This window comes from Hetaerina americana, unplaced genomic scaffold (assembly GCF_022747635.1).
Source record: "Hetaerina americana unplaced genomic scaffold, ioHetAmer1.1.p SCAF_4, whole genome shotgun sequence".
Taxonomy (NCBI): domain Eukaryota; kingdom Metazoa; phylum Arthropoda; class Insecta; order Odonata; family Calopterygidae; genus Hetaerina; species Hetaerina americana.
The window spans coordinates 14018632-14044988 of record NW_027286985.1 but is presented as its reverse complement, the minus strand read 5'-3'; the positions used below and the strand labels follow the sequence as shown (position 1 = coordinate 14044988).

The window sequence follows — 26357 nt, the reverse complement described above, 5'->3', positions numbered from 1 at the left end:
AAGTTAAATAATATTAACTAAATATGTCATTAACTTAGGTTTAGGAACTCTTCACAAAGTTAAATTATGTATCATATAGCTATTTATGTATCACGTTCTGTTTACAGGTGAAAGAGTATTGTTAGAGATAGTAAAAACAATTCAAAAAGCCACAATTAGTTACTTAAACTCTTTTAACTCTAAAAACTTTGGTCTGATTAAAATTTTTTACCAGCTTAAATGAGATTTAATTCTAAGGTGTACAATGTTGATCTTTATTTTACTTTGTGTTATTTCCTTGCTAGATGCTATGAATCGAACCCGCCGTGGAATTTTGGGAAAAATATTGACTGACCCTCCTCCAGCTATTGCCAGTGATGGCCAATATCTGTATATATTCTTGCCTTGTGCAACTCGTGGCACTGGTGGGGGTGTTTTACTAAAAGTAGGGTCTGGATACGGAGCTACTGTCCGTGGGCATACTTACTTGGAGAGACCTGGGCCTCATCCGGATGCGGCTGCTGGTGCTTGGCTTGGTTTTGCATCTGTGAGTACATCTAGAAGTTGCATGTAAATGTAATCCTACTTTTCTACTGCTAATCCGCAAGCTATGGGCTATTTTGGATTTCATACAAATTCATTTGAATTAGTCATGTGGCTCATTTTGTCATCCGAGTTAATGTGTAGTTTTCTGATTTCATCTTTTCATTTGTTCTTGCACCATTCTTGGATGTTGTATGAGGTCTTTTAAGAAATGAATACAATATTTTTTTGATTGGAAATAATATGTAGAAGAGGATGAATGAATGAATGCAGATGAAGATAAATGATAAAGAGTTGACTATAAACTGTAGTTGCATGGCTGAATAAGTATATCAAAGATCTGAAATCTGAGCTATGTACATGTTTCTTCAAATAAATATTTTCTATTAAGAGGAAAAAAATACTTAAATTTTTCAAAGTTGTGGCTGCCACTCTTTAAATAAGTCAATATTCTTAGCTATCATATATTTTAGTTATACAAAGTGAATGTGAGCTGTAATAGAATAATGCTTTGTCTTAGTCATCTTTTCCAGGATAAGAGCTATTTTTTTATTAATTACCTTTTTTACTGTTAATTATTCATGTGAAGCTAGTGTCCATTAACCAATGTGAAAACTCACCATGAAGTAAGAGTGAATACTATATTATGAGTCAGAACTTCTGAATTTGATTACAATGAAGTCTCTTTGAAGTGAAACATGTTATAGTGAAATAGAAATAAAAACAGTATTGATTGGTGAGCTTGGGAGAATGACTTGTGTGCTAAAAATTTATTAAAGTAATGTAGTGAAATATTTTGTTCAGTGAAATCACCTAGTGTTGTACTTCACTTTTGATCAACATAATAAATTATACTATTAAAACATTTCTCCTTATTTCAAAATGGCAGGTTAGATTTTTACGTAAATGAGGTATCTTATTATTGCCTATTAACCAATATCTAATTGTTCAATGACAGTTTTGGGCATAATATAATGGAAATCCTTCATGATGAAAGAAGACCTTTTGATTTTCCTCGTAGAGTATTTTTATTTCCGCATATAGTATTATATTATACAATAATGTTACCAATTTTTCAATTAAACATTATACTAATAAATATCCAATATATATAATAAAACCATAATGTTAATTAAACTGCCTGGAAAATTTGATATTATTTTATGTTAAAAATGAATTTATATTTAATTCTTTGCTGTGCAAATGTTTCAGTTACTTTGATTTCACTGTAAAGAGATTATATTGTCAATTCAATGACATCAGGCTCAACCTTGTGAAATGGCATGTTGAGGAATTAGTGTATTTTCTTTGATAATGAGAAAAATGGGACATACAGTAAAATCTGAAGAAAAATATTGTAGATTTCACTAAACTTAGTTTTTTCTGTGTCATATCCATTCCAGAGTAACTTGTACTTCAAGCCTCTGGGTTCTGCTGGAAGGAAGGATGCAGCAGGTGGGAGTACTAGTAATGAGGTGTTGGTGTTGGACAGGGAGACCCTCAGAGTGACTGGAGTGGTGCAGCTGGGAGACTCATTTGGTGGGCCAAGTGGGGCATCAGCAGCCAGTTCAGGCCCCTCCACTTCCACAGCTATCCCTTCAGTTTCAGCCCCTTCTTCATCTTTTCAGACCTCACTCCCTTGCGTCATCTTCTCAGATGGAGAAAACCTTGGTGCTGTCACTGCAGCCAAAGATGTATGTATATATGTTTTTATATTTATTTAAATTCATGCAATATACTACAGAATGGATAAGAAGTGACTGCGGTCTAGTATTTGAACTTCCTAAAAACAAAATAATAGTGAGTCATGAAATAAAAAATGAATGTTATTTTCCATAATAGTTTTGATTGGAAACAGGTATGACATATGACATACAAGGTATTAAATTGATATCCACCAATATATATAGGATAGAAAAACTACTTGATGGTGAAGGGTACCATTTTAAAAGAAATACAGAAAATATTCCTTTTAATTACCCATAAGTGCCATTTCATAACCCTTTGACTATTGTTCATTACCAAAATATTGCATGTGGGCAGTGATTTTTATGTACTCAGATATGAGAGCTGTTTATATCCAAGTCAATACTGAATACTTAAGTTAACACTTATTTAGTGAGCCTTGTCAATTTTTCTGTTTTCCCAATTTTTATAATTTTAAATTTCTCTAATATCCTTGAATTAAAAAATTCTCTTCCATTCATGTTATAATTAAACGCTTTGCACATTTGATCAATTACTCCTACCTGAATGCTGTATTTCCAGATTATCTCCAAATAGCCCAAATAGAATCAATATTTAAGCATGGAGACAAAAACTATGGGCTAATATTTCTACTGACAAATTTTTAAAAAATATTTGAAATATTGGTGAGAAATAGATTATTTCTCCTTTGATATTTTTATGGGCAGGACATGGGCTTCTAATATAGTTGATCATGCCATCAGATTGAGGTGATATAGAGTGAGAAGAAAAGCCGAAGACTGATTCATGTCAGTTAGTGGGAGTAGTAGGTATCATAAAATCAAAAGAAGTATGATGAGCCTCCTATAAATGTATGTGTTGGTGAAAACCAAGTGGATAAACGAGAGCTATATAATTCAGATCACATTATATGCATGTCATAAGTGTGGTAAATCTCAGTCACCTTAGAACAAACTTTCCTAATTAGTGAACTCAGAAATAGGAACAATTGCTTATGAAAATGTTATGATAATTTCTGCAGTCCATAGTGTATAATTCTGTCCATGAGTATTTCATTTTAATAAGTAATCTAATCTGATAAATTTATAAGCATGTTATATTTAAGATTTTTTGGGCGTGTCCTATAGTCTGATGTAATAATATAATCTTTGGGGAAATAAATATATGTTATGATCAATGTCCATCTTTATATTGATTTTCATATCTTTTGAACTTACTATTATTATCTCCTTTACCATATGTGTTCCATCAAAATATAGTTATAGGTAATGGCTCATCCTCCAGCTCTCTTTCCTATTCTTTATTCTAATTATACAATTTCTTATATTGCCAACTTGTATTCAATGCCTTATTTTTGTCGTATTCTGTTAATTATCGAGTGCTACTTTACAGCTTCTGATGCTTCTATATCTCCTAAATTTATTTCATGAGATAATTATCTCCTCCTGGCTAATAAAATGCCTCCCTCCATTAAAACTTTATTTAATGTTCCCTATATTTATATTAATCTTTCAGGATGGCTTTATAGTTCGAATCCTCAACCCAGGTATCAGTCCAATGACGATAGTTAGTGAGCTGCCATTAAAGTTGGCTAGGAAATGCCTCGAGGTGGTGGGGACTGCCCCACTCTTTGGAGGTGGAGGGATAGCTGCAGCTGGTGCTATTCCTGGAAGTGTTGAACTGGAGGATGAGGGAGGAGGGGGGGCAGTTGGTGCTGGCCCTTCCAGTGGTGCTGGACCATCTTGCCAGGGACCATCTGGTGCCAGTGGAGCCAATTCCGTGCTAGCTAGAACCATCCAAACTGGCTGGGAGGAAGAGACGGCCTTGATTGCTGCAGGGAAAGATTTTGCTTTGATTAGGACTGTCTCAGGAAAGGTGAGTGCTGCTTAAATGTGGCTGATGCTTTTTCTGGGATATTCTAAATTGCAGATTTTAGTAATTTAAACATCTGGGGACAGATGTAACATTGAAGGAAGAGCAAGCTGCACCCACCTGTTAATTGCTATTTCAGTGAGAGTAAAGAACTTCTAAAATGCTAACTGGAATACTGTCTTTGGTCACTTGACCTGCTTGGATATTTATTAACCCGGCTTAATTTCAACCCAGAGAAGTCTATGAGTTGCAATTTTACTCTGTTTGCCTGATTTTTTAAAAAATTTTATATCAAAATAACTATAATTATTGTACTAAAAATATCTTATGTATTCAAATGAAAAAGAAATACAAGGAAGTAGTCGGTCAATGTATTGTTTTCCACCATTTTGTTTTTAAATCTCTGCTATCAGTTTCAATGCCGTATCTAAAAACTTATTCAAGCTTCTATTGAAGTATAGGTTAGGCAACGATTGGCATAAGAAGGCGTATATTTCTGTAGGTTATGGTTCCAGTGCATGTGTCTGTTTCAGAGGAAATTTAAAATGAGGTTAATTAATGATTTTCATTGAATTTTTATTAAATATTTTGTTGTGTATGTCACATCATGAAAGAAGTTTTTACTTTCTAGTTTTAGTTTTCCTGTAATGTATACATTTTAGAATGTTATTTATTTTCCTTCAGTGAAATTAATGTTGAATTTTTTTTAAAATGTTTATTTTCTATATTAATCAATCCTATAGGTTCTCTATTGTGGGAAGGCATCTAGTCTTGGCATCAAACAACCCCAGCAGCAGTCTGGTTTGGGTATTGGCCCCATTGGAGTAGCAAATGTTGCTGGAGGAGCAGCAGTTGGGGCTTCACGGCCACTCTCCTCTGCTGCTGCTGCCACAGCCACAGTCAATAGTGGGTCTCTGCCAGCATCAAGTGTATTGGCTCTCAAGTGGAATGAGCTTCCCCTTGTGGGTGTCTGCTCTGGGCCCTCGGCTGGACCGAGTGGTCGACCTGGTGGTGTGCGCATAGCACAGGTAGCAGTGGGACATGAAGGGCAGCATGTGGTTCTGCTCACAGAAGACGGAATACCATTGTTTGCAGGGACGGCACGCCGCGGGGAGGATGGAGACCAAAGTAGGTTTAAACTTGATTTGTCTCCTAGACTTTCAGATCCATTTATTTAAACCGTTTTCCTAGGCAGCATTGGTCATTTTTCACAATGTCAAACATTCTTGGCACTATTTGTTTTTATTTTGATTTAATTCTTCTCGCATGTAATAAAAATGCTCTGTGTAAACCCTTGTAGTTACTTTTAAATCTACAATAATACTATTTTTATCATATTTTAGAAAACCTTTTTCACTCTTTATATGAGATATTATAAACTAATCAATAAATTTGACTCCCAAGAGTAATTGGGAACCTTATGAAGGAGGGTAATATGCATCAAAATTCCTTCATTGTTTTTACTATTGTTGTTTCTTCATTGTAGTAAAAGCTCGTCGGCAGCCAAAGGCTACTAAACCAAAGCGTATGGCTAAAGCGGATGGGCATGAAATCATTTGGGCAGCATGTAACAATGGCACTACTGCACTTGTGTCATCGGAGGGTTTACTCATGCTCTTTGGGAAAGATACTGCTCATTGTGATCACACTACAGGTTTGGTGAACTTTGTTATTTCACAATAGTATCATAAAATTGACTTTTCTACACTGCTAAGGAAAATTGTTAAATACATTATTATATTTCAGGAATAGTGTCGGATATGCGGGGTGTAAGAGTTACCCAGGTGGCCCTAGGGAAAGCGCATGCTGTGGTTTTGACTGTGCAAGGTCATGTGTATACATTTGGCATTAACAACAAAGGCCAATGTGGACGTGATTACTGCCCATCATCTGTCCCCTCAGCTCCTGCTCCTTCATCACACATTAATATGGCCCAGCAACCGAAGGAAGGTTAGTTCTGTATCATACTTTGGATCCATTTTGGAGTATGCCTTTTACTTCTGCTTTGACATTACTAATTTTTTTGTCTATCTAAAATTGATGGCATGACGTTATATGCACAAGAAGAAGGCTTCATTATGTAATATTAAAATTGCACTCTCTAGACAGCAGAGGTGATCTACAAGAAGTTAGGTTGATTATAAAGCTGACAGTCCCCAGTTCTAATTCTAATATTAGCAAAAAAATTTAGATTTTGAAAAAAATGTTTTTCCAAGTTGCCTCAGAAGAAGGCAATGATGATCAGATCAAGAAAATTGATATGATATTGACTACCACTGCTCTAAGCATGTAAACTTCCCTGGTAGACTAAAACAGGAAACGACTGTGGTCTTCGTAGAAGATATGATCTGGTGTTCACTAATATGATGTGACTGCATTCTTGTCGGACTACTCCAGTTTCCAAATCCATGCCATGCCAAGGCTGCCAGAAAGAATACTATCAAACCCCAACTTTTGTGTATTATTTTTTGATTTGTTGCTTTTTTTAAATTCTCATGTTCTATTTATTTATTTTTACTGGTGATATTGCTCATTTTTTTATTACAGCTACCGTATAATTTCTCTGCTGATTTGCAAATATCAAATAATTAAATTACGAGTAACTTCAGCCTCTGTGAGATGCATATTTTTAGGCTAGTTTTACTTATACTCTATTTGCTTGCTGTGGACTTTTTCTTAGTGCCCTTTGTTGTTTGGTAGTTGTTGCTATGGAAACAGCTGCTGAAGGTGAACCTGGTGCTGGAGGAGGACCAAGCTCCTCTGGTCTTCAGGGTGATGACGAGGAAGATGATGGTGTTGTAGCTGGTGATTGGCCTGTTGACTCATCTCGCCGCCACCGTGGGCGACGGGTAGACTCTGGTGGCCTTGGTGTTGGCATCATGTGCCTTCCAGGGAGACATAAGTGGAGATCTGACCAATGTATGGTTTGCACTGTGTGTAGAGAATGCACTGGATACAGTATCAGCTGTCTTAGCAGTATGCAACCTGATCGGAATCCTGGACAGTAAGTCACCAATAATGTTCTAAGCATTGAAGAGAAATTGGGCTCACAGTATTTCTATTGCATAAACAACTGTCCAGTTTGGTTGCTGAATTGTGACAGTACTAAGGACAGGTTTACCAGTGATATTTTGAGCAAACATAAAAAATCTGTTTGCAGTGCTGTATGCCAGCAGATTTGTAGTGCCCCCTGAAAACATTTTTTTGAATCTCTAAAATAAGTATGAGCAAAACCTTTTCCTCACACTATTGCTTTTTCTATCTTAAATTTATACCTTATTATCATGTCATTTGTAATACCTATGTAAACTCTTCCTCACTTTCCTAACTTACATTCTTACTTCTCTAATGGTCGTCAACAGCATGTATCTAAATATTTTCTAATTCACCTTTTCTTTTTGCAAAAAGTTTTTCCCACCGACCTGCTTGTCTTCCCAAACTTGTATGATAACTTTTTCCATGCTCTCTATTCAGCTTAATTTGTCTTCATATATCCAAGCGATGCACTTTTTTCTCTGTCAATGAAGAAATATTTATGGCAAGACTCTAGAAGCACATAGACTCTCCCCTCATACAGCAGGTTTCTGCCTTAGTAAATTCACGGTATGATAAATTTACTCTGATATGCATTTATCGTGATGAAATGTGGTTTACTTAATGATTGTGAACTCATTGTGAAATTTTGCATCATACTTGGGTTGTATTTGCTTCCCATTGATCATGCATCCCATACTGTAAAAACGATTATATATTTATAAAATTGACTGTTTTATGGTTTATATTTTTGTAATGTATGAAGTTCAATCATATAATGTATTTCATTTTAATGCCATACTTTTGGCAGTTTCAAATCCTCATGTGTCACCACCGGTAAATTCTATTGTTTATATCTCATTTTCATTGATACTGTAGTTTAGACTTTATGCACATAGTTTCAGATGTCAAGGTTATTACTTCTCTCAATTAAATTGATTCAAATAAAAATAGATATGCTGCATGCATTATTCATAATTCATACATTTTGCATTAAAATGGCTGAATTTCTCTATTCAGAGAATGCGGATGTGGAGAAGGGGACTCAGGCTGTGGTGAATGTGGTTGTTGTCGAATATGCGCTCGAGAAAATGTTGACAACTCTGAGCTTGCAATATTAGGCCCATGTGGTGCTGGAGATATGACTGGAATGGTGCGACTCGACCTCATATTTGGAGGTAATTATTTTTCAGCAGTTGGATATTTATTCTTATTGTTTGTATATGATTAATATGCGGTAAACTGTACTCCTAGATAACACAACTAACTTAGTAAATATAAATAAAATTTAATTTATGAATTGGAATTGAGTTTTTAGTCTAGGGAAGAAGGACAGCTGCATTTGCATTGAGATAATGTTGATAGTTAATGAACTTAGATAAAAATAAATGGCATTTAGTCCTCTCTTGTAATACACGGAAGTTAATAGTCATTAGGGACATCCAAAACCTATCTATAGCAGCTAATACTAGCTAGCAAGTATTGCTATATAGCTAGCAATACTTGAATAATTACAGTACATGCTGGTTAAGGTGGGAGTTCAATAGTTATAAGTGGAAACTGTACAATTTAGTAAATTTTTTTTTTTTCTAAAATAACACATTGTTTTTATATTATTTTAATGCCTTTCATCTTAAGCTGCTGGACCTTAACCATAATTTTATTTTTTTAACAATGAAAATGCAATTCATTTGGTGTGAATTAAAATGAATAATTCTAATATTAGTACTTTGTATTGAATGCCTCAATTGTTTTCATTCTCAGAGCTTTTGAATTTCATTTGCAGGGCAACATGGAGTCAGGCTACAAGAAAACCTACAGCGTCGGCTAGAAGAAAGGAAACAAAGGCAGAAGGGGAAACTTGGAGGTGGTGGAGGTGGAATCATTGGTGTTTCGATGAAACCAGGAGGAGGGCTTGGTACCAGTGGAGGAGTCTTGGCCATTGCATCTCGTGGTAATTCTCTTGATATGATTGGGAAAGGCCCTGTCTCTTGCATGGCAATGTTTTTTTGTCCTAAATATGTAATTCATCATCCTATGTTATCCTATATTTGAAAAATGAATTATTAGTAAATTCAATCAAAATCAACCAAATAAAGAAATGGAATTACAGTGGAACCTCACTCAATGAGCTCCTTTCATGGGGAGTAATTTGCATGATGTGCAAAATTTTCAGTCAGTTTTTACCTGGGAGGAAGGGAGGGATGTGGTAGGAAGGCAGAGGTGTGGAAGTGGAAGGAAAGAAGGGACTGGCAGAATGAGAAGAACCGACATCTGTTGTGAGGCATGGTGAAGTAGAAAGCTCCGAGTCAAAGGTAGCTGAGAGCTGAGAATTTTATCGGTGACTTCAAGAAGCTCGTAAATTCTGAGGGTTATTGGCTCAAAAAGATTTTAATTATGACGAGACAGGTTTATTCTGGTAGAAGATACCAAAGCAAACCTATATTTTTACATGTAACAGTTGAAAAGAATGCGTTACTCACCCACAAGCCAATGAAAGGCAGTCTCATGCTGTGTAAATGCAAGTGGTGAATTTGAAATGAGAGCCCTGCTTGTTTACCATTCAGAAAGTCTACGAGCCTTCAAGAAGTGTGAAGTCCCGAAGAGCAGGCTAAATGTGGTGTGGAGATCATGGAAAACTATTGCATCTCACCATGCGTATGAGGCATCACCTAATGAGGAAGTGGCGATGCGTGCCAGAAATTTATTTAATGACAATACTGCATTAAAATTTTACAAATGTTTGAAGTGTTGGCACAAACAAATGTCTCCTGACAGCCTTCTAGTAAAAAGGAATGAGGTGCATATCATAAATAATAAACTATTTATTTCAATTCTTTTTTGCTTTTACAAATCGAGTTTGCATTCCTGATTACTTAATGCCACGATAGAAGAAATGGTGAACTTGATGCATGAGTTTGAATGCTGTATATCTGATTTTTTTGAATAAATCATGAACATCATTTAGTTCTTTTTAATGACAATGCATTATCATGAAAAAATAATGTAAAATATGATAATGCATTATCAAATTGTGCATCAATTTAAATGAAAAAAGTTGTTTCATTAAATTAGTGTTTTGTATTACAAGAAAGATCATAGAACAAATTATGCTTGCATTATGAGGTTCCACTGTACACAAAAGTCCAAGTGACCTCTTCCAACCAGAAAACTCTGTAATGAAATAACAGATCTCAGCTGCATGCATTGAAATCACCAGTCAAAATGATCAATGAAATTATAAATTGGTACATAATGTCTGGGGTGTTTTAATTTTAATGAAAAATGAGCCTAGAAATTTTTCTAATGATTTAGTAGAAATAGAGTGTAAATTATGAAATATGTTTTAATTCATTTTCTAGCAATTTATTTCTAGCTATTAACCTTTGTGACAATCGAATTAGGTGTATCATCCACATTTCTGTGCATACAGAGGTTTAATTTTATGACATAAAAAAGCATAGCATAAATGGTGTTATAAAGATTAATATAAAAGGCATAAAAAAGAATAGCATTAAAGGCTTAAAAAAATAACTTCATACTTGAAATTGTCCTCTTCAGTGGAGTCACAGTAAAATATTCTCTTGGCCTGTAATGAGCCAGGAGTAACATAGATTGGCAGTTTTAGAATTTATCATCATTTAGAGGTCTCAAAATAAAACTTGAGTACAAAATTTCAAGCATTGGTAAAACTAATTCATTCACAGATAATACTATTGGTGGAATGGGGTTGGGAGAAAATGATCAAGATGGAAGTAACCGAGGGTTGGGAAGCGGTGCAGTGCCTGGAAGTAGTGCCCTTGGGATTGGCCCTGCTTTGGGGCCATCTGGAAGCAGTGGACCAAGCAGCAGAGTTGCATCACTTCCTCCGGCAAGAGTTCATGTTCCCAGTGATTCACCAGTTGTTCACATTGCTTGTGGTCTTCATCACACAGGTAGAATTTTTATGTTTAAAATTTTCCACCCTGCGAAGAGCAGGCTGTTTTGCCGTTTAGGTACCATGTTACTGTAAATAATTGATTGTAAGCCACACTTTTTCTTCAAAAACTCTGTGTTAAATTTATTTTGTTGTGCCCAATACTCTGTAAATGAAGCATGGAGCCCATTTATGATCTCTGTGCGTATTTAAAATTAAGGCTCCTTGTCTGCACATTGCTCTGAATTTATCTATTACTATTCTTTGTATTTTCAGTTATTTTTGATACCGTTGGTCCCCTTAAAACAAAAGTAGCTTAGCTAAAATAGTAGCCTTTGCAAGATTTCTTGCACAAGCATACAGATGCATGAAGAACCTTCATAAAAAAGTACCTGAATAAAGTCTGAGGTTATGTCCTGAAAACCAGACTTTGTGGAATAACCATGATGACTACATAACTTTGACAAACACAAATGTAGAACTCTAAATCCAGTTTTTTGGTCCATCAAAGCTCATTGAAAATGGTATCTTGACTCACATAAGCTAAGGGCATTTCTTTATCAATTCACCTTAGATAGAAGTATTATAATCAATTTTCATTTTCCTTGATAAAATCCTATGTATTTACTTTTTAAAAGTATTATAAATTTCTTATAATTGGAAATTGTCTATGAAGAGACTTTCAAGAGTCATAAGTATTTATATTATGCCTCTTCCTTTATGGTAACCCAATGAAAACTATAAATGTAATAAATTTTGGGGCTCTTGTGTGCTGTGTTAATTTATTATTCATAAAGGTAATTGATTTGTAACAAATTTCTTCCACACAGTGATAGTGACTACTTTTACAATTACACAATTCAATTCAACGGCGGCCCTAAAGAAAGAACAAAATTACTGATAAAGTATTGATTGGCTAAATATTCAAAATAATTAATTTTGATGCAGGGTAGAAGGGAAATTTCAGGTTAAAATAATTAAGTAATAGTTAACATTGAACGAAATGTACTCACTTACGGAAATTAGATCACTTATAATGGATTACATTAGCATCATAAATTTTCAGCTTGTATGCAGGTTTAATAAGTCCAAATTTTTCTTTCTTGTAGTATCTAACTGTAACACTAACCCAGGGTATACTTGACTAGAGGAAAAACATGTTTTTTTTAAACCAAATAGATGTAATGATCTCCTGGTTATCTTCATTAGAGTTACCATATATTTAGGTAATAGAGTATCTACATATTTATTCTCTCTCCTCATTCTATGCTAATGGCTTTTCACATATTGTTCATATTTAATATTCACTTCAAATATGGGATTTATTGTTTTATACTTACGCTGTTGTGAATTTTATCTTTCTCTTTTCATTTTTTCCTTTTCAGTTCTTTTACTGGCATCTGGTGTAGTGTTTACATTTGGAAGTAACTCACATGGCCAGTTAGGAGTTGGGGACCTGGCTCCTAGGGGAGGCCCCATTATGGTCAGGTTGCCACCACATCCGCCCCCAGTCTCTGGTGCTTCTACTTCATCCTTACCCCAGCAAGGCCAACCACGAAGTGTAGTGCAGGTTGCTGCAGGGTCTAACCACACTGTGCTCCTAACCTCAGATGGTGAAGTTTTTACATTTGGAAGCTTCCAGGTATGCACTTATTTTTCTTAGCTCACCCAATATTAATTTGTTTTATTCTTAATTGTTTAAATAATATTTATTTCATTAGAGTAATATATTTCAGTGCACACTCTCTTTCTGTTGGTGTTATATATAGTACTGTATTTTCCCATTGATAACGCACACCCAGAACTTTGTGGCTATCATGAATTTGTATAGATACCACGCGCCCAGAGTTTCATAGTTATCTTGAACATGTATAGATACCACGCATCTGTATATATACATATATATATGCGGGCAAATATTATATATGTGCGTAAAAATTGTAAATATTGTGTGTAAAAGTACGTCTTAATCCATAACCCAATAGATGGTAAAGAATTATGAATACAGGAAATCATAATTGCCTGTGGCTATATTTGCTACAAGTATACAGACGATTAGAGCCAGGTGTTTGAAATTAATTTCAAGCGACAGGATCAAAAAAGAAACAATATTTACGAGCCAACACAATATGCCGCCTTATTACATTTTTGCTATGATTTGTAAGTAAAAACGAGACATAGGTGTGTGTGCCCTTTTATTTGCTATATAAATTAACTTTCAGCTAATCAAATGTAAAAAATAAGAGAATGAATGAAATAGAAGTTTCTTGTTTTGTTTGCTTCATTTTGCTTTGATAGTATTGGCGCTCAGCTGTTCTAGACACCCTTCAAGTTCTATGAAAGTGCCGCCTGCATGGTGATTGTTTCAAACTGAATCGAGTTAAGCTTTTGTAATTTAGAATTTTTTCAAGAAAATTAGCCTTGGAGAAGAAAATCGTATACAGCAATGTTCAAGCTAGAAGTCATCAATTTTGCAAAAGAAAAAGGAAATCGTGAGGCTGCCAGGATTTATCCATTAACAAATTTTTTTAATCAAAGCTATGTTCCAGTTGGGAAAAGGGGATGATGTCTGGTATGAAAGCCTGCACAGAATCAGGAAGGATTGAAAGAGTGTCTTTGGAGAAATAAGCTGTTGGATCTAGGAAAGTTGGCAGGGTATCAGAGTGACTTGTGTAAAAAATGGACTTGAAAAAGCTTTAGGAAATATTTCAATGCCGATGCTAGAAGATTAGGAAGAGTTAACGTTGAAGATCGAACTCAGTGATGTGCCTGAAGAGATATTAAATGCACTTAATTCATTGAATTGTGATTCAAGGGACAAATTTCTTGGATTCGAGTGATCTACCTATCCTATCATATATTTATACATACATGTACATATAAAACGACGTAGTCTACGTATAAATGAAGTTCAATGCATTAGAATAAAGAAGTACTATGTATTAGAATAAATGAAGTATAGAAATTATATGTTTCTTCTTTTTCTTATGGATTTATGAGATGAAATAACTGTAACAGGAGCAGACCTGTATAAAATACAATACAATGAGAAAGGTATGCTTCCAGACTAATTCATTTTTGTGAGATATCTTTAAATTATTGTGTACATAGGTATGTAAATGTTTGGATTTTTTTCAATTTCCATTACATAACACGCATCGTCATTTTTTCGATCATCTTAACATTTTTGTCTAGATAATGCGCATGTTATTGATGAGAAAATATGGTATTTGAATTTGAAATTTTTCATGAAATCAATTCGAGTTCACCCCATAGGAAAAATGATATTCTATTTTAGATCATCCATGTTATTATATGCACTATAAGGGACCAAATATAGTTGAAAGCTTAAATGCTATGTTCTTCTTTGATTGCAGAAGGGTCAACTTGGCCGACTACCTTCACGTAGGTCTAGTAGACCTGAACCATCAGCATCAGAATCCACAAGTGTTCATATTCTCCCAGCAGAGGCCTCCAGTCCCTCTCTGGTGTCTGGTATGTCTTCGTCTGAGGCTTCATCGACCCCAGGTCCACCACAACCATGGAATAGTATTCCAGGCTTAATTCCAGGCGTTGGACCCCGTCATGGGAGGAGAGCCTCATGGATTGGGGCTTCAGCCGAACATACTTTTATTCGAATTGAAGAATCATTGATAAATCCTGCATCCCTTGCTCGTTCTTCCCTTCTTGCCAATAGGAATTGCATATGTAAGTATTGGTCATGAACATGAGTAACTTTAAACTTAGCTGCAGTGCTAAACATTAAAAACCACTAATGTTATTAAATAGAGATGGGAAGAGGAAACAGTTGATTATTCAGGTAAATGTATAGTCATAATTTTATAAAAAAAATAGAATTTTGCCTTTAGTAATTAAACATTACGACATACATGTAATTTATTTTGAAACTTTGGTGACTACCAGAAATAAATATTTAACATGAACCATAAGGAATGTGAGAAGGCTTTGTAACTCTAACTTTTAAAAGTGAATGATTATAGCAAATCAAATCACATCAAAAGTGAATCATGAAGGGAAATTAGGATTAATTATACAGGTATGCAAATATTTTTGCTTGCTGAATTTCTTTACCAGATAAAATTGGTGATTGTGTGTTTGTCCTTAATATCAAAAAGGTCTCACGCACATAAAGAATATTAGTATCCTTGCCCACCAAGAAGTTTAAATTCACTGAATAAGCACATTGAGATTTTACATGCTTTCTACATCACATACATGTTTACATATCATGCATCAAATTGACTCCCTTTTTGCGCAAAAAATTGATGTAATTTGTTGATAAATTCCTGGCTTCCCGTGTAGTCACTCATTAATGTCAAGGTTTGCAAGTCAGAAAAACATAATGTCCATGTTGTCAGGATGGTATGTATTGCAGTAAGTGGTCCAAAGAAATGGCTTGCTTCCCAATTAAGACAAGGAAACTATGGGTATCTTTTTCAATTTCCTCCTCTTCTTTGATTATTAGATGTAATCTACCAGTTAAGGTAGATTTTTTTAAGGGCGCAAACTACGAAAGGGTACAACAACAATTTTCTTACCACTCGTGGCAAAACACAGCCCAACATCCAGCAATACATCAAGCACCTCTTCAATTCTGCATACTTTCTTCCTCCCTTAATTTCACCCAACATGCCTGTTCTTCTACTGGCCCTTCCTCACTTGCCTAATATTCTCCTCTCTGTCACAGTTTTTAACATCCCCTTGCCAATCAAAATGCTCAGTGCCCATATTTCCTGCCTCCTTTGGATTTCTTCCAACTATCCCTTCTCCTGTCCAACCATGCATATCACTTGTTTATATTTCTTTCTGTTTTGTCTTTTCCTTCATTCTCGACACAATTTTCAATAGCCTCCAATCTATGCCTATCATCTTTGTTCAATGACCATGTCACCGAACCATACAAAACTATGCATGTTCCTTTTCTCATTGGAATCCACTGAGTACCCATTTTACATCTGTTGAAAATAATTGTTCACCATTTGCAGTTAAAATAAATTAAAAGTTTAATTTCTAATATCACCAGAAAGATTTCCTAGCATAGTCTTTGAAGGAAAAGAACTGATTGAACTGCTCCTAATTGATCCTAGATCAACTCCGCACCCATAGCCCGATAGGATACCATCAATCATATTTGCTTTTTTCTTTCCTCCTCCTTGATTTAGTCCCCGCAAATTTCAGCTTGTTCTTGGAAGTAATTACTATTACATCACTGCTAGTTCTCTTTTTCTGAGAGAAGAGGTTTCAATTTATTGTGTTTTATTTATTCTTTCCTATACCAGTGAAATGATTTTATTCTTAACTGGTTATACATTAGATTAAAAAACTTCTTGTTTTTTCCAGTGCTTTTGCCCACTGGAGGGTGGGATAATAGTGGTGAAGATGGCATTACCTCTGCCATTACTCAGGGACCATTCCACTGCCTTTCCATTGGGAGACGAGATGGTGGCTGTGCAATCTTCAGTGGTAGGGAGCAAGTCAAGTTTACGGGTACTGCTGCTTGCCTGGATCCTGTATATAATGTTCTATGGAGGTATTTAATATTTTACAATTTTTTCAATTTTATGAAGGATATTGAAGTGAAACCTTAAATTTATGTTTTGGGGGGCAACATTTTTTGAAGAACTATTTTATGCCATACAAATTAAATGTCTCGCTGTATTGTAATTAAATATAGAAAATAACCACTGGCAAATTTGTTTGAACAAAGAGGAACAATAGTTATAAAAATTTAAATGTTCTGATATGGGAAAAAATTAAAGTATCATTTCTTGTATAGGAATGAGAAATATATCTGACAGTAATGTAAAATAGCCATTATTTCACCATGAATTGTTTTTTACCCCTGATAGTGCACACTATTTGTGTATGAATTCCAAGGGCATTAGAACCCCAGTGAAAGAACAAAGATAATGGACTCTCATTAGGATATTAAATGATAGCATGATTGCTAGCATGCACACTTCTTCCCCAGTCCGAACTCCTGAAAATAATTATGGCTAGCATGTTTTGGTTGCATGTTCAAGATTTGGTTGTATATTACATATTTGGTTTGGTTTTATATTCAACTTAAGTCCAAAATTAAGATTAGCATATACAAGTGGGCAGTGCAGAGGTAAAATATCCAAAAAACTTCATAAAAAGATAATTTGTGCTATAGAATGATAAAAATTATGTAAAATGATATTTATTTTAAGTTGAGAGTTTTAAAAATATGATTGTATTTTGTAGTTCCAAAGGAATATTAATGAACATAGAAATGCCCCATATTGATTGTGCTTAGAAACTTTGTGGTGATGTCAGCATATTGGTGTGAGCACAAATATTCTGTGCTAGTAGAAGCTAGGAATATGCTGCAATATCAACCTACGGAAAATGTGTTGCTAAAAGGCAAATTTTGGCAGGAGAAAAGTGTATTCTTCTCAAGGAGTGAACAAAATCCTCCAACAAAATGTATGTGGTGATTGGCGAGTAACACTTTTGGCCATTGTAATAAAATGCAGGGATACTTGTAAGGAGTTCTGTGGTTTCTTAGAAGTTTCTATAAGTGCGGAAAAAAAAGATTAAAAAAATAAAAAGAGAAGTTACAGGTGTGATATGGTGGAATATCATGATTAATTAAAAATAGCAATTTTCCACAAAATATAATTTAATACAACCGGTTTCAATGTAACTACATTATCATCAGGTAACAGTCATCACTCACGAGTCCAGCATATATGCTGAAAAGCAAGTAAGGGGAGGGTAGTGGAAAAGAGGGGAAGAGGGAGGAAATGTGGAGGGCAGCATGGGTAACTATGTGGGTGGGGGAGGGGAAGGGAAGTCAGGGCTTCCCACCTTAGTCAGGAAAGCATGGTCTCCATGTACACTGGGGGGGGGGGGAATTCCTATGAGTAGGGACAAGGGATTGCTTATCGCATGTACGTCGTGGGAAGTTGATGAAAAGGTGGGGGGAGGGTGATGATAAAAATTGGACCTAATCGATGAGCTCCAAGTCCTTGCAATGTATAATTTCAAGTTGTTCCATGGCATCTAGCTTCTTTCCTTTTTCCAAGTTGTAAAGCACTTTGAAGTCGAAATAACAGAAATGGTTGGAATCAAGTAGATGTTTGGCAAATATAGAATTAAATGACCTGTAAATATGAGTGCTGAATGTCCACTACAATGTGAATTCTACATGTATGTGGTGAGGTTTTTCGGACATCTGCCAATGCTTAAATAGTATATTTATTGCTTGAACACTAAGCATATTAGTAAGAATTTCCATATATCCTTGACTTGTTAAGGATTAATATATCAGTTTTTCATGTGTAAAATAAATTGCCATGTGACCCAATTATGTTGTACGATTTAGTAATACATATTGAATTCATAAAATAAAATAAAAAATCCCATAGCTGTAATGTCTTTTATTTTTATATTGAATTCAGACAAAGACAGAGCAAGTTACAAAATAATTAAATAAACGTGGCTTTAAAAATTTTAATTTGTTTAGAGAAATAATAATTGTTTGCTTTTCTTTCTTCCAGCTTTAATCCTCGAAGCCGTCAACTGTTATGCTATAATACAATTGCATCATTGACCAGAGGCTCTCTCTTGCCTTACCTTCCATCCCCTAGGGATCACTTTTCAGACATTCCTAGTATTCTCTGTGCAGAACTTGCGTTGCCCATAACTCCTTCACCATTTTGCCCTGTGAGAAGATCTCAGGTATGTGTTTTTCGAGATTTAATTGTATCATTAATTGGCATATGGTTTTATTCACCTGCTTTTTCTTCAAATTTCTTATTTACTCTCTTTCTGCTTAAAATATTTAGAAAAGGTGAAATTATTTATTTTAAATGTCTAATTGATATCCATATGGCCATGGGTTAATTTAATATGATTACATATTATATAATCATCTACAGATATTAAACTTAAGTTTGCGCTAATCTGAGGTTGACATTGCTTGTTTACTTGGATTATTTTAAAATGAAATCCATATCAGTATTAATTTTAGAATATCAATTGAAAGACATGAAATTGATTTCTCAAGTGGAAAACATATTAGGAATATTGTGACACTCAAAAAGACTGTACTGCTCGATTGCGCTAATTACAGTAATTACAGGTAAATAATATTAGTGTTTCACTCTTGTAATGACGGCTGTATACAATATGGCTGTTCTAACTTGTGTGTGATAAATAACTTTTCTTTCAATAACTTCATATGTAATTTAATATTATAATGTTATTTTCAAGGCGGCGCTGCACCTCTTGGGATGCTTGGACACCCTCACACAAGCCCACGAAGCACAATGGTGGTGGTGGCGTCGCAAGGGTCTTCTGCCATGGCGCATTCCTCAAACCAATTCCAATGCCCCATCGCCGGGTTCATTAGGTGGCATTCAGCGAGGTCCCGGCCCCCTTGACCCATTGCTAGCTGGTGCAAGGAGGGGAGAGATGATGGTGTTTGTGGAGGACGGACTTGGAAGGGGACCAGTGGTGGAGGGTATAGGGGATGCTGGTGTGGAGGAGGGAGATGAGGAGGATGCCGATGGTGGCCGGCCTGGAGGTCACTACGGAAAGGTTTACAGCCAAGAGGACTTCTCAGCTGTCAATCGTTTTGAGAGTAAGTAAAGTTTCCAGTGTCAAGTTTCAGAGCTTCAAAGAATGTAATCATTTCCTAAAACTAAAGTACCTGTACAGAGTTGGTCATTTATCTGCAAACTTTAGGTATCCTCATAAACTCTAGTAAATTAATAAGATAGAGATTCCATGAAGATCCCATATTCAATATGTTGATAGTTGAATTTGGATTTTTAGGGTGCTCTAAATGGCAAAAGTTGCATTGCACTCTGAACGTATTCCTTAAAAATCTATGTGATCCCAAAAAAAACTTTCAGGCCCTTGATGGTATACCTAATAAGATAATCAATAGGTAAAATACAATTAAACATCAAAGTTGTGACTCCTGGATGTGACCGGTTTACAATTGGATGGGGATGAAGAAATTTGCATTAATGAACTTATTTTACAATTAAATTGGATTTCGAACATTATTTCTGTGTCCACCCCTTTTGGTGATGATTTGCATAAGTTGTGTTTTTGTATTGAGAGTTTTATTTTCTGGAAAAGAATGAGAAATCTTTGTTCAATTTATCGCAGCTTTAATTCATTAAGTATAATTATGGATGTGGTAAACTGTTTGATTACAAAGATAATGCTATAATATCAATTTGGAGAAAGAAAAGATGCCTGTGTTATCTAGGAGACTACTCTAGGACATATGAAAGCACTTGCATGGTGCTGACTCAGCTGAGGGTCCTTTTGTGAGTGATAATAAAATCTTGCACAGATCCCAGAAGCAGTACAAATCCACTAGGCTATCTCTTTTAATATAGGCAATAGTAGTGGATAGAAAAGATACATTGGGAGCAAAGGATTAATCTTATAAGATTTTAAGCAAAAATAAATTTCAAATATCAGCCTGACTTTTTAAGTTTAATCACATTTATATATTGTGTATACATTCTGCTTATTCTTACCCAGAATTTATATTATTGTTACCAAATTAAGAGGTATTCGAGCTTGGCCAACTTTATGTACTGGTGGAGTTAGATGTTCCCTGGAGGCTAGATGCTGTGCATAAAAATTACATGGAAATAATTTCATGAATGTAATATCCAGCAATGCGTTTCAGGTAATGGAGGTGGCTGGGGTTATGCTGGACAGTCGGTGGAAGCAATCAGATTCAGTGCTGACACTGATATCCTTTTGGGTGGATTCGGGTTGTTTGGTGGTAGAGGTGAATATATTGGAAAAATTAAGGTATGTTCATTCATCAGACTGAAGTTTTAAGTTAAAAATTAAATGTTAATAATCAATGACATGGCACTTTAATGTTTGAAGATATATTTTTATAAATTTTTGGTTATGGAGTTTACCTCCTTTACCAGCTTTTCTTTTTCCAGTTTTTCTTCTCCTATAAATATTTGTTAAATTATAGTTGATCTATAATGAGATTTTTTCTTTTGTAGAGTACAAGAGATAGAATTGTACATCCTCTTGATATCCTCTGTAATATTAATATTATTTCCAAAAGAGTCTTGCATATTTTGAGTCGTGATATTAGTGCAATTCCATGATGAGTTCATTTATCTTTGGAATTCAGCTCATAAAAAAAATTGTTTTGTAGCAAATAAATTGTAGTAAATAAATTAAACATTCGAATGACAACGTTTATATTTATGTTCTTGATTCATGTGATAGAAGGAAGAATGTATTAATTTTATTATGTTTTTTTGAAAACCTCTTTTGCAGTTATTTGATATTGGCATGGAAGGTGGAGAACGGGAAGGGAAGGGAGAGCTTCTGGCTGAAACAGATGATTTACCTTATGAATGTGGTCCTAGACAGAAGTATCCAATGCTCTTTGATGAGCCCTTAGCATTGCAAGTAAGTTACTTCTTCACATGAAATTTTTGGCTACTTATTTTATCCTGGACTCTCTCCTATAAAATATTGTATAATAATTGAATATCAATTTTTTTATCATCTTATTTTAGGCGGCTCGCTGGTATGTGGCATGGGCACGTGTCACTGGACCGTCAAGTGATTGTGGCTCCAATGGTCAGGCCATGGTTACCACTGAGGACCAGTTAGTATAATTTTTTAACAGTTTTATTTCAAATTACTTTAAACTCCACTTCAGGTTGATTATTCAGTCTGGTTTTCAGTGCTTTATTTTGATCTAATTTTTCTTCTTATGAAAACTTTTGGAAAGGAATACCATATAAACTTGTACATAACGCACACCCATTTTTAGAGCATCAAAATGAAGGAAAAGTATGTTATGCATGCTTATTGACTGTAATGATGTCAATGTAAATAAATGCAGTATTTAGATACTTGTGTAGGCTAACATAAAATTTTCTAATACTAAAATGTCATTGATAACTTAATTGCATTGAAATCAGCCAGAGAGCTAGATTCTTGATTTCAAAATTACCTAAACTTGAGCTAGAAAACAGGTAAATCATATGCAGTTTTGAAATCAAGAAAATTGATATTAATGTAGGAGTTCACAACATTGACTCATTGAAGAAGAAGTCGGAAAACTTCATTCCCTCTTGAGACATTAGAATAAATGTGTAGGCAAACAGCGAATTTTCTAAAAAAGTGATTGCTAGAAAGTTAAGACAGTGGTTAATGACCTTGAACAGAAACTTGAACATTCCGCTTGCAAAGACCTCATGGTGTGCTTGGAGGCAGAAGAATGACTATTCCTAGGATCTTTTTTTTGGACCAAAAGTGCAGAGATAATTTAATTATTAGAACTCATGTAGGAAGCGTACCTCCTTTTTAATGGTAATTTCAGGAAAAAACTGTGTAGCATACAGGTTTATTTTACGTAAAGTAATTGGAATTTGAGTCACTGTTGATCATGCATAAACCTGTATTGTTTTAACTTAAAAAAGTCTTGAATCATTAAACTGTTCATTATGTTAAGCACCCATAAGTAGAGGCAAGAATTAAGGCGCATAACAATCATGTATTCAGTTCCTTATAAAAGCTAATACTAAGAATAAATAGAAAATGGCAACAATTTTCATTAATTGAAAGGAAACAATTTCAGAAATAAGAAATCTATATATTAACCCATTAATGGGATGTATTTTCATGGGTACATATGATAGAATGTTTGTTAATTGCTGTGGTGGTGATGGACTACACAAATATGCATGTTTCTTATGCACTTCAGTGGGTTATGTGGGATGCATTCTGATTCTCACTTCATCAGGTTAGTCACTCAGTTGGAAAAAAGTTGGGGATTACACAATTTCTTAAAAAATTTAGGGAATTTTTAAATCCATTTTAAAAAGTTGTGAATATTATATGCAAGTTAGAAGTGCCAATTGTGGAAGATACTCCTTTGGCTGTGTGAATTGTCTGCATTTGGTATAAGCCATTGAACATGTAGGTCCTGGATAAAACCAAAACTATAGCAGGATCTTGACTTCTGTGATCATTGGAACGTAAATTATGTGATATGATTCAATAGAAGTATCTGCTTAATCATATTTCAAAAACAGGAGAACATTTCAGGAAAAAAGATTTTATTTTTGTTTGGAAAAAATAGGACAAGTGTTCCGGAATTAGAGTTTAGCAACTGTATCACCACCTTAATTCATGAGTTTTTAAGTGCATGTGCATAATCGATCCCATGCATTTAGAGTGCCTATTGACAGGTTTTACTGAGGCACTGTGTGATAAATGGTAAGGTGTATGTGTAGCTCCAGGGCTAGGCAGTGGTAGTTTAGGAGACTCAGGGGCACATTAATGAGAGAACCAGGGTGATAGCAAATGGCCTATTTTAAACCAAACTTAGAATTTATGTTTGTGTTCAAAGCTCTATGGAAGTTAAAACAAGCAAAGAGATTAAAATGTATGCAGACAGTTTGAAACCCTGAAAATTTCCCAACTTTACTATAAAAACGGTTGAAATTTGTTTTCTCATGTCATAAGAATATTCACAAATATTCATATTTTAACTAATATTTCATGTAATTTTGCATAGAAAGAAATTGTGCTCCAACTCGGGAATGAAATAAATACCAATAAAACAAATAAATTGGAGATGGCATGTATCATACCTGAAAAAAATACTTTAATTAATCAGATGAGATACTTATTTGGTCATGAGAGATATCAAAATATCTGTTCATTATGAACATTGAAAATATTAATGGACTGACTGGATGGCTCTTTCATTTACTAAATGCTCATAGCTGTTTTACTTTATTTTTGCAGAAATTTTATTGCAAAGGGGTTGAATTTTGTTGACTTCATACCTTGCAGATTTTTAGTTTAAGAGGTATGCCGGACTTTGTTCATGCAGTTAAATGGCATTCATAAATCTGATGCATGGGAGGTTTTACAGAATACTGGGCATTTAAAAACACCCTCTTTTCGCTATTGTTTTGTGGAATCATTTTGAAAACCTCTGTTATAGGAGATGTTTGTGTATATAATTATTTAAAGCTTTCATTAGAATTTGTTTTTACCCTAGCATTTTATAGGAATATTATGCATATTGCAGCTGATATTCTAGTTGTTTCTATTTTCTTCTGCTTTTGGCTGAAGTCTAACCATTTTTTTTCAGGGTCACCTTTTATTTCAAATCATCAAAGAAGTCCAACAATGGAACTGATGTGAATGCTGGACAGATTCCTCAAATTCTGTACCGAGTTGTAGCCCCAGAAAGTGAAGCATCTTCAAGGCAGGCCCATTCATCTGATGAGCCTGTTCATATTCTTAGCAGGGAGTTCTCTCGTACTGTCTCTCGCGTAAGTTTCATTGATTAGATTTTTGGGAAAACTGAGGAAGGCTCCTGAATTACTTTTGTTGGTATAATCTCGTCATTTTTGTAATAGTAAAATAAGTAGGTCTGATGTATGAGTTAAGTATAAGGGGCAGTCAAATGATTACAGAACACCTGCCATAATACACAGTCCACACGAAAGGTGGCGACACTGTTATTACATATCAATACTGCCATCACTGTGGTTGGAGAGCTGCGTAGTGACAACTCACAAATGCATGCAGTTGTTGAGTTATGTCCTTGTTAGTGCACAGACTGGTCTAGTGTGTTTTTCTGTTAGGTTTTCATTTTTACTGCCCCTCCTATAAGAATCTACTGCAACTGCAGTAGAGGTTCAATGTGACTCTAATGGTTGGTAAACACCAGATTCAGATAATATTTAATACAAAAATTTTGTTTGTTCAAATTTAAATTCTAGAATGTGTATGTTATATATGACACAAGGTGAAATATTTTCATTGGTTTTATGCAACTCTTGTCATCATAGCTTACATAGTTGAAAATAGAGATTTTTGTGGTCTTAAACTCACTTAAATTTAGAAGTCATTTGGCTGTAATGTTACCATTCAGCCCTAGAAGTGGTAAGATTCAAGCTGGCAGAAATTTGTTTTCAAATGTGTTGCTCTGTCAATGCCAGTTTTTAAGAGGATGTATAGAAAAGATCTCTTTTGGTAAATGGGATGGAATGCATGATATTGGACAAAGAAATGAAGAGGTAAGATCTGGTTCTATCCCAGTGAATTGAGAGTAGAAATTCCTCTCAGGTTTTCCATCAATTGAGAGGTTCCATTCTGGTTAAAATTTTGATGTCAGAGCGAGCAGTGAAAGGTCAACCAGAATGGCGACTCTTACCTGTTGGGAGACCTGAGAGGAAATTCTGCCAATTAAGCAATTTGCTCCACTATTTATATGTTCTCAAAATTTAAGGGTATTTATTGTCTTGTTAAAATAGTTTGGAACCATACCTATTGGAAGTACTTACATGTACATATGTAACCAGAAGTACAATTAAAGGAGTTCATTACATCAATTTCAAATGGAAGAATTTTGATAAAATAAAACATGAAGGACATTATATTACTTTTATTTTATGTTAGCAATAACCTATTCAAGATTAATGATTAGATTATTTATTAAGAATTGAGAATATAAAATTAACTCAGGGGAGTTTTGACTGATAGTTATATGTGTGTGAACTGTTAATAAGAACTATTCCTTCATTTATTTTCAGGAATGCTTTCAGTCACTAATATCCTTACTACAGTGGTCATGGAACACATTCAAAGCTGGCGTCACCGAGGCCACAATGCCTCCTCACCTGAGGCCACACTCGCACCCACCCTCCACCAGTCAGCAACCGCCCTCATCCCACCACCAAAGGAGTGCCAGTCACCCACCCACCCCATGCACCCCATTTCTCCTGCACTCCACATCCTCCTCACCCTCCACTACACCCTCCAATTCATCTTCTTCATCATCATCTACCTCACCTTCGCCTCCTGGTCAACCACCGCGTCTTACGTCCATTGTTGACTTGCAACGTCTTGTTTACATAAGTCGATCAAGCCTTCGCCTCCTCAGGACATACACAAACGAGATATATCCAAATGATGGTGAGTGTTTATCTTAATTAATGAACATAATTAATGAAAAATGCTGTTTGTTACTCCGAACTTCTGTTAAAATACAGTAAACAGAGTATTCAGTTTTTTAACGCATTCATACAAGATAACATTAAAAACTGTCTTCACAGCTTATACTCTTTTCATTCACTCGGTAAGACTAAATTCCTGTACACATCACCAAGTATGTGTTTTTATAGAGCAACATTATTTTTATCTCATTTTTCTATTACCTACTGTAATTAACTTCTTGTCTCGCCACTATTATGCTTTATAGTTGTTAATGTATGCATCTCCCTGG

The 26357-nt window shown here is 34.9% G+C and overlaps 1 protein-coding gene across 1 annotated transcript in view; it reads left to right on the top strand.

Moving 5' to 3' along the window:
* Positions 1 to 3827: 3827 nt before the first annotated feature.
* The window catches only part of LOC139692078 (E3 ubiquitin-protein ligase MYCBP2-like), a 36053-nt gene continuing 13523 nt past the window's right edge, over positions 3828 to 26357 (top strand). The window contains exons 1-19 of the mRNA XM_071590109.1: positions 3828 to 3840; positions 3884 to 4104; positions 4845 to 5229; positions 5588 to 5755; positions 5848 to 6051; positions 6802 to 7105; positions 8155 to 8312; positions 8921 to 9088; positions 10842 to 11069; positions 12436 to 12692; positions 14428 to 14758; positions 16412 to 16601; positions 18598 to 18778; positions 19313 to 19682; positions 20754 to 20881; positions 21374 to 21508; positions 21619 to 21710; positions 24216 to 24399; positions 25666 to 26047. Coding sequence (XP_071446210.1) covers positions 3828 to 3840; positions 3884 to 4104; positions 4845 to 5229; positions 5588 to 5755; positions 5848 to 6051; positions 6802 to 7105; positions 8155 to 8312; positions 8921 to 9088; positions 10842 to 11069; positions 12436 to 12692; positions 14428 to 14758; positions 16412 to 16601; positions 18598 to 18778; positions 19313 to 19682; positions 20754 to 20881; positions 21374 to 21508; positions 21619 to 21710; positions 24216 to 24399; positions 25666 to 26047 — 4099 coding nt within the window. The remainder of the gene's footprint in view (positions 3841 to 3883; positions 4105 to 4844; positions 5230 to 5587; positions 5756 to 5847; positions 6052 to 6801; positions 7106 to 8154; positions 8313 to 8920; positions 9089 to 10841; positions 11070 to 12435; positions 12693 to 14427; positions 14759 to 16411; positions 16602 to 18597; positions 18779 to 19312; positions 19683 to 20753; positions 20882 to 21373; positions 21509 to 21618; positions 21711 to 24215; positions 24400 to 25665; positions 26048 to 26357) is intronic.